Raw genomic sequence first — 14791 nt, 5'->3', positions numbered from 1 at the left:
GTGGTAATGTTGTGGCTGCGTCTCAGGAAATAGTCAAGAAAAGGTCTGTATGTATTAGAACTAGTATTTCTTATTACCAACTACAACAGGAGGCATTAAACAGACAAACTTTGGGGGCACGCTGCCTTTATTTCAAATGTATTTTGCTCTGCCTTGTCTATGTTTTTTGTTTCCTTTGTTATCAGGGTATCTGCAGATATTCTCTGGCAGCAAAAGAAGAGGAAAAAAAGATTAAAAAATAGAAAAAAGTTTTAAACATTTATATTCAGAGATGATCATAAAAAAATGCACAAAAATATCCTCTCCCCATCTTCTACTCTCACTTTGTGAGGATAATTGCTGAATAGGGATACAGAACTCAGTAAAACAGACATGTGGAGTAATCTTCTCCTAGCAATGAATATTTCTCTTTTGAAGTCTAAAAAGCAAATCATTTATTTCAAGGTTTAGTAATATATATTTTTAATTAGTATCACAGAAATAGGAAATGATTGATTTGATCACAGGTTTAGTTTGTGGACAAAGAAGGTAAGCTCTTCTTAATTCATCACATAAATGAATGATGGCAGGTTACTCTTGTTATTGGAGATTTAGGTTAGGCTATTGGAGATTTAGGCTGACTTTTCCATTAATTCATGAGGCAACTTCTTCCTAACTTTTCTTACCTAGACTCAGTCATGTCAGTCTACTCGAACAATCTCTTATGGTCTCTCTGAAATAGAACTCATTGAATAGTTTTCTAAATTGTTACTGAGAACTGACCAGAAAAGTCGCATTTAAATAACCAGTGACCTGGTAAAGCAGATCAAGTTGCAGTGTTCCCAGAAGCTTTCATATCTGTCTTATCTTCAACCTAAAATATCAAACTAAAAATAGCAAAACTGTAAGTTTTTCTTTGAAAATGTCAGTATGAAACAAAAAAAGAACAAAGAACAGTATGTTCTGAGACACCAGTTCATCATGTCTTCCAGGCTAATGTTTCTGCTTTTAGACTTTTTTTTTCACTTTGTTAACATTTTTGATGTTTATTTGCTTAATCTCCACTTGGAAATAAAGCAATTTTGACACATCCAAAAAAGCATATGCTACAAAGCACCCTAAGTCATAGTTCCGGAACAGCTGACACTAGGTTGATTCTAGTAGTACCCATGAACAGAAAGGGTGTTTGTTTGTTTTAATATATTTTCACTTTTAGTTGGACGGTAGATTATTTTTCTTGGACTTGCTTAGAAAATGTAAGCCAGGACTGAAGCCTCCAGCATCAAGGAGATTCATAGCACAGAATACCAAGGTAATTCTCATGTACTACAGCAAGACCGCACTCACGCACATACACGCACGCACAATCAATGGGAGATTTAGGGATCCTCTGGGGAAGAAAAGCTAACAAACTTAAGTTTGGCCCCCAAACTGGGGTCTAAGACAAAAAGGGAGGTGAGCTCTTCTTTAAGTAACACGACTCTAACCAAAGAACTGGCCCTCTGAAGTTAGCAGGAAACAGTTTTGAAAAGAGAACTGTGAATATTGTTAGTTAATGTTACTGTGAATGTAACTGAGAGAAGAGCTGACGTTCTGGGACTGCTGAATTTCCAGTGACTCCCCTCATGGGCTTGGTCACCTTTGTCATCCCTAATGAAATCTAATCATATGAATTTTTCTTGGAAGAAAGACTGTCGCCATATGACCTGAACGCTGACTGTTGTTCCCAGCACTTGGGCTTCCCCCTAGGCTCTAAAAATAATTCAAAAGTGGTTTTCTATATTCCCAAGCAGCAAAAGCAAAATCTTTCAGGCTTAAGCAGTGCCAAAAGAGGAAGAAGGAAGGACAATATTGTACCAGCCATAAAGGATGCACAGAACCTGCCAACTATGAAGAAAGAAGACACAAAAGTGAAGCGGTGCCAGAGGTGTGTTGACGCCGCTGTGGAGTGGGAGCCACTCCAGTCTCTCCAGCAGTGCACTGGCAGATATCCACCCATGCCTTTCTGGGAATCTGGCATAAAGATTTAGCCACTGATCTAAAAGTGGTATTGAAAAATGTTCTAGGTGCTCCACAGTGATAATGTCTAACTTTGAAGCTTTTTCTGCACGTGCCATCATTTCCAGCAGGGCTAGTTAAAGGAGCAGCCTAAGAAAATGCTGCTACGAGTGGCAATCGGTACAAAAGGCAGGGTGGCATCAAGTGCGAGAAGCACGGCCTTGCACTCTGATTTGCACGACTGGTAGGTAGAGGCTTGCTCATATACACAGAGGAGATATCTTTCCCCGAGAAGAGCAGACAAAAAGAAAAGTTTTCAAGCAGCTCCGACAAACTTAGCTTAGCTCTTTGTAAGCTGAATATGTACTTACTATTTTACATTAATGGCTGCAGGCAAGGGAATATATCTTCAGCTTTTCGAGTAAATGTATCTTTAGTTTTTCCTTCTGCCCCAGTGCAGGCACATGTCCAGTCCCATTTTTTTCCTCCCTTCCTCTCTTTTGCCTAGACACAAAGCTCTTCCCTGCCTGGCAATAAGAGCCAGTGCACTCCCCACGGCACTGCTGCCGCCATGATCTCCACATGCTCCTCTCCTTGTCTGCTCTTTCCTTCTCTTCCTTTACCCACCAGCCCACATTCCTAGCAAACAGAGAGGTCTCCGAGAGGTCTTTTAGCCTGTGTTTTCCTTCCTTCAGTGATTTTCTCTTCTCTGACCCCCATGGTGGCTGGAGCTGGATGCAGAGGGGAATGAGGACCATGTCGTCGAGCTATGAGGTGTGGAGGCCATTCCCCAAAAGCAGAGGTGAGGACCGCTATGGGCTGCTGTAGCTCCTTTTGTATTCTAGTAACCGGCTTCCTTCCTCTGCCCTGGGACAGGACCTGCCACCAGTCCCCAAAATCCCAGGAACTGAGCTGCTGGGAATGAGCCAGGCTGCGATCCAGGGAAGTGCCCGAATGCCCCCTCTTGGGAAACAGATTTCAAAGCAGGATGTCCAGCTGTGCGCACTGCCGCTAAATAACAGGAACACATGCAAAGAACGGCTGGGACCCTAGCTTTCCTAATCAATCATGACTTCTGCAGGAAGTTAAGCTGAGCGTTGGCCTCAAAGTAAAAAAAACAGCTGTTGCTTTCTTGGCTCTAATGTTCATGTGCAAGAATGACCCTCCTTCCTTTACACTTACAAAGTGGAGAACTGCCTGGAAAATACTCCAGCCCTTAGGGAATGCCTCACTTCTCATAGGCAAACATGCTCTTTACCTCTCTGTTATCTTAAGTAAATATTTACTTAAGAGTGTTGTCAGCTCTCTAGTCTCATGCCGTTAATTGATTTCTATTCAATCAGAGGACTGCTTAGTTTCCAGATAAAATATTGTCTGCAGATTGGCCCCTCAGACCCCTACTATTATTAATTACATATAGTGTGTATTGGGTTCAGCACCTCTTCCAGCTGGTAGAACTCGTGCAAGCTCTGTGGGTCCTGCAGCAAAAACAGAGCAAAGCAGTGCAGGGTATTTCTTGCTGGTTAATTAGTGTCTCCAAGTAAATTCAGCCAGTAGTTCAGAGTTTCAGCTGGTGAAATGGGAAAAGACAGATGTCAATAGTTTGACCACTCTGCAAAGCAAAGAAAGGCTATGCATTCAGTGCCAATTCAAGCTAAAGATTAGTGTCTTCATTTCTCTGCTCTCTGCTTCTCTGGCACTGTAGCCAAGTTAGTGCCATTCAGACAGATGCAGAGTCCTTGGAATTTATATTGCTCATCAAATATCATGTTAGATAGTAAATAAAGGCCCACAACAGAAGACTTTGTAATCAGCATAGACTTTGCACAGGTCAGAAGAGAATGCTTCAAAACCAAGCCCTTTGCTGGTGTGGAAAGGACTCATTGCAGGACTTGCATGCGCACTTCTCTCTGCTGTCATCACTGTAATGGACCTTTTCCTGTTGTAATGACTTGCCAGCCCCTCCTCTAGCGCGAAGCGTCTGAAGCTGAGCTCTCTGGCTAAACAGTCCTTGCTGAAATGTCAATACATTACTGGGACACTTGCAGGGGTCATCATGGTTTCCAGGCTGTACACAGCTTTGTTTCTCTGCTTCCCGCTCCTGATTCCTCTTTCTCTGGATGCAGGTATGTGATAGGATATGGCTCTAATTATGATTATTGGCAGTGGACCTCTCTTCCATTTTTGAGGTGAAATTCTTATTGTAAGTTTTGAGCACTCTTCAGTAAAGAGTATACGCAAATGTTTGCCCAGCCTCTCATTGTGCCTGTGAGTTAAAGGCTCTTGTTTGCTTTCAGTGATGGCATCCATGTGATTATTTTGTCGAGTGGGGAAAATCGCTTCTACACGCATATGTGAATCTAGTCTCTCACTGCACAGACAGCAGGTAAACCATCAGCTGTCTGCCCACTAGGTGAAAATAGGGATTTGGATCTATTGCTATTTTATGGTCACCTGTTTTACGGAATTTTTCAAAGCAGAGATTTAACAGTCTGTCGTTCAGCTGATGAGAAACTAGAGGGGTGAAGCTCCACTATGTTTCCACAGTAGTAGAATGAAGTGAGATATTAGCTTTTCAGTAGCATCAGTATATGTCTGAAAATAACCTCCCAGATTAAGAGAGGGGACCAAGTGCTTTAAGATGCCCAGTTAGCCATTGACAAGGCCTCTTGAATTGCAGTAGACAAAGCTGAAAAAAAAAATCACAGAAAAGTCTATAATGTTCCAGTGCAAATAAGTGGAGAATACAGAAATAAAGGTGGGAGGAGGTCACAAGCCATGCACATATGCAAATCCCCCCGTTAGGGTCCATGCAGGCACACTGATGCATATGTAATGTATTTGCAGCGTAAGGTCAATTACAATCCTTTAAAGAAAGCCAAATTAAAAGCTTACAACCTGACAAAAATCAACAGCAACATTCCTACAATAGACAAATTCTTATGAAGCATCCTGTGACAAATTAGATGCACCACACAACAAGTTATTCCTTCAAATAACTTCATAATACAGGGAAAACTACTACTGTTTTTGTATGTAATTCAGCAAATGTTCTGATTAGAGATTAACGAGTAGAAACAAAGTCACCAGACCGGAGTAAATCCTCTCAGGGTTTATTTTTGTGTGTATTTATGTGAGGATAGATATGAGTGTCCATATCCACATGCACCCCCGATTTTTTATCTTGTCCTTCAGAGACCACCTCAAAGCCTTTCCAGGAGGTAGGAGGTAATTACCTCTCTTTCAGGGGTCACATAGTGGAGAATGTCCTGGGGGAAAGGCAAGGGCATCATCCTTAATCCTCAAATCTACCCACAATCCCAGGTGAAATAGTTGCAAGTGCTGAGATATAAACTGTTGTCAGTAAGCTTCAGAACTGCCTAGTGACACGGAGGAACACACTGCAAAATTAATCACTTCAAGACTCATGCAGTGTAGTGCATGGAGCAAAAATACACTGCAGCACTGGGTCTTACTGTTTATTATCCTGAATTATACCAGGAGGGCATAGTTGGTGGTATGATTATATCCTGAAGCTTAGGAGGAGGTCAGCATGGTGAGTCAATGCTATCAGGTCTTTAAATGCACATTTACATTCGTTGGAAGCTGAAGTAGCTCTGTGAAGTGAACTCTGATGACATCTGCCATACAACTTGTGTTCCCAATGTCCTTTCGAAGTACGGTAGAGACTCACAGGGATAAGACCCCTGTGGCTGTGGTCTACGGTGCTAGCAGCAGTTAGGAGCCCTATGCAGGCTCCACTAGGCAACACAAAGGGCATTGTCCAGCCTTTCTATGTACCATGATGTAGTCTTTTTTTCAGAAGAAAAGTAAAGATAACTATATTAAAGCAGTGCTTCTCAAACTGTGGCCTACTAGCGGCCTGAAAAATCCCTTCTGCAGGTCCAAAGAGTGAAAGGTTTGGAGCTAAAACCAGTGATGAATGGAGCACTGGGGAGTTAGGGTTGACTGTGGTACATCTGGCACCAAGTGACTTACTGTAGTGAGTACAGGAGAATGAGCTGTCACCACATCTGTCAGCACTAGATGAAATGACATGCGCTGTTCAGCTGCTAGAATCGAAAGAAACTCTGTCCTGTCTACCTACTATATAATGTGTGCCAATACTTTGTGTACTGCTGACACGTAACACTTCTCTTAAGCTCTGGGCTCTGCAAAATCCACGTGCTGTCACTTTACCTGGGAGGCACGTCAGAGAAAGGAGGTGGTGGCTCTGAAAGGTTGCGCAAATTTGCTCACTATGTCTAATTCTAAGACTTCTCATAAAAAGCCTGGAAAGCAGAAAAGCTTTCAGAAGAAACCTTTCATGCTGTCCATCCTTTCTGGACACCGAGGATGTATGGCAAACAGAACATGCCATTGTTTTTCAGTCTTTTTAAAGCAGGAAGAGGCAACCAGTCTTTTGCAAAGGCAAAGAAGAGCCAATAGCTTCTTTGAAGAGATAAAACTGGGGTCACTAGAGCGAGAATGCATGGAAGAAAAGTGTTCGTTTGAGGAAGCAAGAGAAATTTACCACGACGATGAAAGGACAGTAAGTAACACAGTGCTGGGTAAGCGCTCGCAGTCAGAGGGACTTTAGGTGGAAATTCCCCATTATTCAAGGGTATACTTTTAAGTGTTCTTTGACACTTGAAACCATGAAAGCAAAAAAAACGCTCTGTGTCCTGCTGTTTGGATCTTTGTCTTAGGTACCTAGGGGGGCACACTGCAGCAGTGTGAAGGGCGTACGACATGGACCACATCAGGCAGTACCAATTTGGGGGATGGTGGGAAAGGAGAGTCTAAGTCATCTTCCTGCCCCCCCACTGCAATAATTCCAGGCCTGAAAATACCTTAAATACTTGTATTATGCCATAAGTTTGTTTTCACCTTAACCATAGGGAGATTATTAAGGGGAACCTACTTGTGCATATTACACAGTGCTTGTCTCTCTTGGTAGAGGAAAATGAGGTAGAATATTTTATGGACATCCCATTTAATAAATTATAAAGGCAAAAAGGGGCAGCACTGTGGCTGTCTGTAATGCGTCCTCTGTTACAAGGGCTGTCGGATTTAATCTGAATTATTTTTTTCTTTAATACAATTTTGCATCTTTTTCTTCCAGACAGAATTCTGGCACATCTATTCTGGTATGAGAATTCCACATGTTATAAAAATGCTCCCGCTGCTGCAATTCTTCATGTGATCTGGACTAACGCTGAACGTTTTTACAGACCCTAACCAGTGTGACTCCAATCCCTGTCAGAACGGTGGGAGTTGTGATGATCAGCTTCAGGATTATGTTTGCCGTTGTCCCAAGGAATATGAGGGCAAAAACTGTGAAAAAGGTCAGCTATGGCATAGCTTAACGAAGTAAAAATGTCATTATTAATTCACATGCAAGTCATTGGGATAAGCAGTAGCAAACATTGATAATCTGTATCATTCTAGCATTGACAGCTGCCATTAACACTGTCTGCAGTGTTTTATGATGGATCTAACCAGCTGACAGTCAGGCACTGTATAGCAGCAAAATAATTGCTACCTTATGGGGATCCTGTAAAAAATTGGACTTTTGTGAACCACCAGAGAGAGAAGGAGGATTGCTCTTCCTATCCAAATTTCCAAGGGTGGGAAGTTACTTGACTATGCTGCATAAGCCATCATACAAAGTCAGAGGGGACAGAGAATGTCTAGTGTCTAATTAGTGTCTAATACAGTCATTATAATTCTTTTCATTGATTTCAATGGGTGCTGTATATTGACTGTTAAGTTGGCCATCAACTTAATCCTTGTTGGGGAGCCCAAACAAGGATTAGGCACCTGTCAACTCAAACCAGGCAGTCTCAGAGCTCTGACTGCTCGTTACCTGTCGTGTGCCACCTATAACGTAAGCCAAGCTGCCATCTCTGCCCTTGTATCTTCTCGCAGTCTCCTCATACTGCTCAGCTGATCACGTCTGCCTTCTCTACCACCTACCAGTCTCCTAGGCGTTTTTCATGCTCGCCATCACTAGAGCAGAATGTGTGAGCCTCCTCTCTTTTTACAAATAACTTCTGAAAACACAGTTATGCATGTGGGTATCTCTGCTGCAGGGACTACACCACACTTTCCCTTCTACTGTTTCTACTTCCGCCTCTAGGGCATGAGCGGCTCCTAGCAGTGCGTAAGTAATTATTATAAAGCATCCATGCACACCTAGCCATTCAGGTAGCTGAAGTGTCAAAATTTGTGGGCAGGGGAGGAGGGTTTTTTGACTCCTTTCACAAAAGAGAAGTTTTCTTATCATGTAATTTATTCAATGGTCTTCCCAGAGCATCCTTGTACCAAACAGAAAAATACAAAATAGTTGTAATTTTTCCATAGTTATGTATTAGGATGTTTGCCATACAATCCTAATCGACAACACTCCTATCCTTTAGGAAGCATAGAGGGCTACTGCTGTAGCTCAGATCCTGCATAAATGCAGACTGATTTATTTTTAGGTGCATGTTTTTTAAGCATAGACTTTTCCTCCTTAATCCCTGGTGATCCAGTTCTATACAACTTTTGCCAAACAAAATCAGCTTCTGATCTGGTCACTGTACATACGTCACTGACCTCTGATTTACTGCCTTGCTTCCTTGTCAGCAGTTCAAGTTGTAATTGACTTGTGTTAAGCACTGAAATCCATGCTCGGAAACATAGATTCTTTCTCTGAATTTAGCTGTGACTGACCAAATGAAGTGTATTTACAACAATGGTGGCTGTGAACAGTACTGTGCTGATGACAAGCAGTCTGAAAAACGAAGGTGCTTCTGTGCGGATGATTACACTTTAGCAAGTGATGGCGTGTCCTGCATTCCCCAAGGTATGATGCTACAAGCCAGATGCTAAGTCTAACTCACCCCTAAAAGAAAAGTTTTCAATACCTACACATTAGAAGCTGCAAAGTGTAACCCTTAGGCATCAGCTCCTGTCCTCTTCTTCTAGGGCAGAGTCCAGAGCAGTAGGTTTGGGCTTCTGGGGTAAGTCAGGCACCTCGAAAGAGCCAGTGGGAAATGCTGAGCTCGACTTCTGGGCCGAGGTGAGTCTATGAGTGGGTTGTGCAGCGCCCACAGCACCTCGTGCTGGGAACCCTTCTGTTTGCCAGGGGCCAACAGTTCTTTTCCGGAAAAACTGAGCGGGACCCCACCCCATTTTTTTACTGAAACCCTGAAGTGTGGGCAAGAAGTACTTTTGCCAGTTTTGGGGCGTTAGGCTCTTAGCTAGAGCATGTACTCAGGAATTAAGAGACCTTCATTCACTTTAGCCTGAGAGCATTCAAAGCACAGAGACTTTGTGCTTCCAGGATGTCTTTCCGAGTGGTCCGCTCCCCTGCGAATGATGCTCGTTGGACTCCATACTTCCTGGCTCCAGAAGCCCACTCCACTGGGACATGCGAAGTTTGAGTTTGACCATCCCACCCCTAGGACTGAGAAGTGAACTGCACCCCTGTCTCCTCTTTGGGGAGTGCTCTCACTACTGTTCTAGTAGAGAAGAGCTGAGCAGTGGAGATAGATAGATAAGCACTGCAGACAGGTTGTCTGAATAAAGCAGACCAGCAGGTACTCTAGGATTTGAGGGTCAGGCTTGAAAGTTCCTACTGAGTGGAGGGACTTTAGGCCTCCAAGTCCTCTGTTCATTTTAGCACAACCTTATTTTGCTAAAATATTTTATGGGCAACATTGTTTTACTGTTGGCTCGCCAATCAATGTGAATATGGATTTTTATTACCATATTTATTTCAACAGAGGCATCAAGAGAGGAAGAGGCCTATTAAAACCAAAGAAAATTAGATACTCCTTTATTTTTTTTCAGTTTGGTAGGACCAATAAACTGTTGGTATTCCTCTAGACAGTGTGGCTAGATATTTCTCTCCTTCTGCTGACAAGGTAAATTTCAACTGGGACTTTGTTAGGGCAAGTTAATTATTTTTCCAAAACTTAAGCTGGCATCTGACTCTACTGCAGATGCCTACCTCAATTACTTCATTAGCGGGGAAAAAGAGACTCCTAGGGATGTGAACATAATGGACAGAGCTGCAGGGAGTATGTGTTCACATCTAAAGAACTAATTCTGAGGGGGGGGTAACACTCCAGTACGCACCTCAGTGGAGCACTCAAGCAGCGAACTGATAATGACAACCTAGCTCTCAACAACGATTTCATTAGAAAATAATTGTCTAGTAATGTGCTTATCCCTTATTAGCATGTTCTGCAAGACCATGTGATGGGGAACCTGCTTTTGTTAAAAGCTGAGAACAAAGAATTCAGTATTCCCCCAAGCTTTAAATCATATCTTCCTTGCATATAAAGAGGAATATGTATTTATTGCTGCTTGCTTCTTGAGGACCGAAATACCTGTATCACTGACTGCATGTTGTAATGAAAGAAAACTGTGTAACTGCCAGACCCTTCACGATCCTTCTGTCATGTCTCACAAAGTGCTTACACTCTTTCAATGCCAAAATTGAAATTTGTGTTGCCCTGAATACAGCATTAGAGACAACGTTATGGGTTCAGGTTAAGTCTTTTCTACTCTTTCACAGGCTGCCACCAAAAGAGCTAGTCCTGCTATTCTATACCTTGCCTGTATCTGTAAAAGGTTGATGCTTTCTTTCCATCAGCTCAATTATTTGGCACATTGAGGTTATTACAGGCATGGAGCCCAGTGGCACACAGAAGCCAAAGGCAGACCCTCTTCTTCTTAAAAGGAAAACTCTATGGGGTGAAGGACGTACTGAAAACATCAGGGTTTCCTCTGCACTGTAACTCACGTGCAGATTCAATCCTTAAGACTTGAGTCATTTCCTATCAACATTCACACGCGCGCTCAAGCTAAAAAAGGACCTTAGACTGAGATGTGCTATCTGGAAGAATCACGGATGGGCTGGGCCCAGGCAACAGAGTTGCAGTCTGCCAGGAGGAATACCGGAAGACACAGTGTCTGCTCTCAGGAGATCTTTGGGTGCACCTGAACGAGGGATAGCAAGCGGAATGTCTCATGCTCACCACACCAGCGATACTGTGCACTCAGTACAACTGAGTTAAGTCAGCAGGGTCATTGAAAAATATGTAGAATACAAGGCTTGACAGAGCCACCTCTGCTCTCAAGTTTGCTGTCTTCCTCAGAGTGTTGACGTATATCTTAAATAGTTATATTGTTTGCAAGCTCCTATGACACATGAATATATGTCCATGATAATCTATGGGCTTGCATTCTCTTTGTAAAACCATTTTTGGCTGTTTCCAAACAAAAAAAAAAGACTACTCACCTGCAGAGCTTTTTAAATTATTTGTAAGAACCCACGCTTTCAGATGAGAGACTGTTTTTTCAGCTAGCATGACTTTATTGAAGATGTTTAATAGGAATCAGTCTTACAAATGTTGCTATGAATTCAGTGCAATAAAATCGCACTTGTTGCTCTTTTTTCTCAGTGAAATATCCATGTGGAAAAATACCAGTGTTGGCCAAAAAAAATGCAACTGCAGAAGGCAGAATAGTAGGTGGTCTCATCTGTCCTCACGGTGAATGTCCATGGCAAGTAAGTCTTCAAGATTCTTTATTGCATTTTTTTTCTTCTGCAATGATTATGTAAAATTCATTATTTTAAATCTATGATGTTAAAAAACCATAAAAAGTGCCATGTCTGGACAGCCAAATTTCCTCTTCACCCATAGCCAGCAGACCCACTTGTTCCAATTATGCATCTTAGCCTTGCTCTGGAGCACCTGCCTTCCTAGGAGTGGAGTGGTAATTCATCCTTCTCTGTGTCTTGATCCCTTAGTCCTTAACCTTGCTGCCAGCAAGAATTTTAGTTGCAGCTTGCAGGGGTACACTCTTGGCCACAATAGGAAGGGTCCATACTGTAAAACGGAGCAAATGTCAATGGGAAGACTACCACTCCTGAGTTCTCCATACAATCAGCACAGTATTTCAAACATAGTTTCACAAAATGACAGAAAGAAGCAGCATAAAACCCTGACTCTACTGACATTCAGGTCAAACATATTTGAGTAGGACATAACTTTGTCTTATGTTGGCAGGCCCTTATAATACAGAATCAGAAAGAAAAGTGTGGAGGTACCCTGCTTTCACCTGAGTGGGTGGTCACTGCAGCTCATTGTTTGGACTATGCTCATGCTGCACAGCTTTGGGTAAGACTAGGTATGTATCTTTACTTCCTCACATTTTCAAGCTTCCAGTTCAGTACTCATGTTTGATTGCAGAGGGGTTACTACCGATTTACATCAGTTACTGCTGCTGTGATTGTGGCTGGAGCAATGGGCCGAGAGGAACCTCACGAAATTCAACAAAGGCGAGTGCAGGGTCCTGCACCTGGGGAGGGGAGGAATAACCCCCTGCACCAGACCTGCTGGAAAGCAGCTCTGCGAAGAAGGACTTGGGAGTCCTGGCAGACAATAAGCTGACCATGAGGCAGCAATGTGCCCTTGTGGCCAAGAAGGCCAATGGGATCCTGGGTTGCATTAGGCAGAGAGTTGCCAGCATGTCGAGGGAGGTGCTCCTCTCTCTCTGCTCAGCCCCGGATGAGGCCTCACCTGGAGTACTGTGTCCAGTTGTGGGCTCCCCAGGACAAGAGAGACATGGCGCTCCCGGAGCAAGTCCAGGGAAAGGCTACTAAAATGATTAAGGCAGTGAAGCCTCTCTCCTATGAGGAAAGGCTGAGAGCTGAGCCTGTTCAGCCTGGAGAAGAGAAAGCTGAGGGAGAGCTGATCAATGTGTAAAAGTATCTGAAGGGATGGGGGTCAGACTCTTTTCAGTGGTGCCCAGTGACAGGATGACAGGCAGCAGGTACAAACTGAAACACAGGAAGTTCCATCTGAACTTGAGTTTTTTACTGTGAGGGTGACTGAGCCCTGGAACCGGTTGCCCAGAGAGGTTGCGGAGTCTCCTTCCTTGGAGATATCAAAAGCTGTCTGAACAAGGTACTGGGCAACGTGCTCTAGGTGACCCTGCATGCGCAGGGGTGTTGGACTAGATGCTCTCCAGAGATTCCCTTCCAACCTCAACAATTCTGTGATTCTGTGTAACAGGTCTCATTCTGACAAATCAGAGTAAAAGAAAAAAAAGTGTAGACTTTGATGGCAGACGATGAGCGTCCTTTAGAAGTGTCAGCCTAGAAATTTCCTATTTCCAAAACTTCTGAGGAATCCAGGATCTGACTGACATTATCTGGCATTAATCATTTTTCCAGGTGACCATGCGTTAAATTATGATGAGAAAACTGAACAAGAGAGCGCAGTTACCAAGAAAATTGTTCATGAAGGATATAAGAACGGACAAGTCGATAATGACATTGCCCTCCTGAGACTGGAAACACCTGTGAACCTCACCGATTATGTGGTACCAATATGTTTGCCTGAAGAACGGTTTGCAGTGGACGAGCTGTCCTCCATCAAGTTCTCCACAGTGAGCGGATGGGGACGTCTAATAGATGGAGGTGCTACTTCTGCTTATCTGATGAGAGTTGATTTGCCACGTGTGAAGACACAAGAATGTGAAAAGGAGACTGATTTAAATATTACAGAGAATATGTTCTGTGCAGGAGACCTGAGCGGCACTAAAGACTCCTGCAAGGGAGACAGTGGTGGACCTCATGCCACAAAGTACAAGAACACTTGGTTTCTGACTGGGATTGTCAGCTGGGGGAAGGGCTGTGCTGTTAAAGGCAGCTACGGGGTTTATACAAGAGTATCCAAATACATTGACTGGTTAAAGAAGCACATGGATTAGTGATATTAATTCAGAGCTTTTCTAGATTGTGTTATCGCCCTTTAATCCCATCTGTAACATTTTCCTATGAAAGCGTTCCTTGAATATCTTAAACATATGATAGCCACACCACTAATAATGATTTGAAACTAGTCTAATGCCTCTTTGAATATATTAAATAACTCCTCTATTGGTATTGTTTGTAAATTTGCGTGTCTTGTCGGCAGGGCACAGAATAACCACACTGAAAAAGACTCAGAGTCCCTTTCACTCTGTATCTCCTTTCTGATAATGGACAGAGCTAGCTGCTGAGAAAGAGTCAGTAATACATCAAGCACACCATGATCTTTCCTTCTGGTAATCAGTGATGTAAGGACTTCCTGAGCAAGAAGCTGCATTATGTTGAATAGTCATGAATGAACCCTTTCTCCATAAATGTGTGCAATATCTTTTGAACCTCTCTTATACTTCTAATTTTCTCACTTTCCTATGACAATACGTCCTGTAATATAATTACACAATAGGAAAGAAACAGAAAAAAATATATATCTTTTTTTAAAGTAGTCTCATCTTATAACTGCAGTGACAACAGGCAAATTTGAGAGGAAACACACCAAAGCAGCGAAAAAGTTCATTTCACTTTTACAGATCTGCTCTGAAAGCTTGAATATCGTCTTCTCGCACCAAATATTATTGCAATAAGGTTACTAAGTGTAATATTAAAACCTAGATTTGTGTATGGTGAAGAATACCACTGATTTAACTTTGCCTTTGCCTCAGTTTGTACTACTTAATATAGAATGAGAGCAAATGAAAAAGGAATGTTTGTTTAATTTGTTGTCCAGTATAGCCTAACAGTCAAATTGTACCCTTTGTCCTGGTGTCTAAAAACAGAAGAGGATATTTGTCTGACCATCTGCAAAAAGCAGGCCAAAGACAATTCTCTAGAGCCTTAGTGAACAAATGGTAGAACTCGAGGAACTCTGAACCGCAGCAGACTACACCATTAAAAATTTCCTAGCGTTAAGTGTGAAAACTGCCAAAAAGAGAGGGAGATGGT

At 42.6% G+C, this 14791-nt stretch overlaps 1 protein-coding gene across 1 annotated transcript; it reads left to right on the top strand.

The window, feature by feature from the left end:
• Positions 1 to 3529: 3529 nt before the first annotated feature.
• F7 (coagulation factor VII) lies at positions 3530 to 14494 on the top strand. The gene is made up of 8 exons (XM_009665517.2): positions 3530 to 4103; positions 6369 to 6529; positions 7103 to 7127; positions 7212 to 7325; positions 8684 to 8827; positions 11436 to 11542; positions 12045 to 12165; positions 13214 to 14494. The coding sequence occupies exons 1-8, from the start codon at positions 4034 to 4036 to the stop codon at positions 13750 to 13752; spliced, it is 1281 nt and encodes a 426-aa protein (XP_009663812.2). The 5' UTR covers positions 3530 to 4033; the 3' UTR covers positions 13753 to 14494.
• Positions 14495 to 14791: the final 297 nt, after the last annotated feature.

This window comes from Struthio camelus, chromosome 1 (genome assembly GCF_040807025.1).
Source record: "Struthio camelus isolate bStrCam1 chromosome 1, bStrCam1.hap1, whole genome shotgun sequence".
In the NCBI taxonomy this organism is placed as follows: Eukaryota; Metazoa; Chordata; class Aves; order Struthioniformes; family Struthionidae; genus Struthio; species Struthio camelus.
The sequence above is the reverse complement of the archived record's forward strand: the minus strand, read 5'-3'. Positions and strand labels throughout refer to the sequence as shown.

What these genes read in the sequence shown, in the direction of transcription:
- F7 (XM_009665517.2), top strand. Translation starts at nt 4,034, where the DNA reads ATGGTTTCCAGGCTGTACACAGCTTTGTTTCTCTGCTTCCCGCTCCTG. An exon ending in TCCTCTTTCTCTGGATGCAG is followed by an intron (nt 4,104 to 6,368) that starts GTATGTGATAGG and finishes ATTGTTTTTCAG; the next exon opens with TCTTTTTAAAGCAGGAAGAG. An exon ending in CGTGTCCTGCATTCCCCAAG is followed by an intron (nt 8,828 to 11,435) that starts GTATGATGCTAC and finishes CTTTTTTCTCAG; the next exon opens with TGAAATATCCATGTGGAAAA.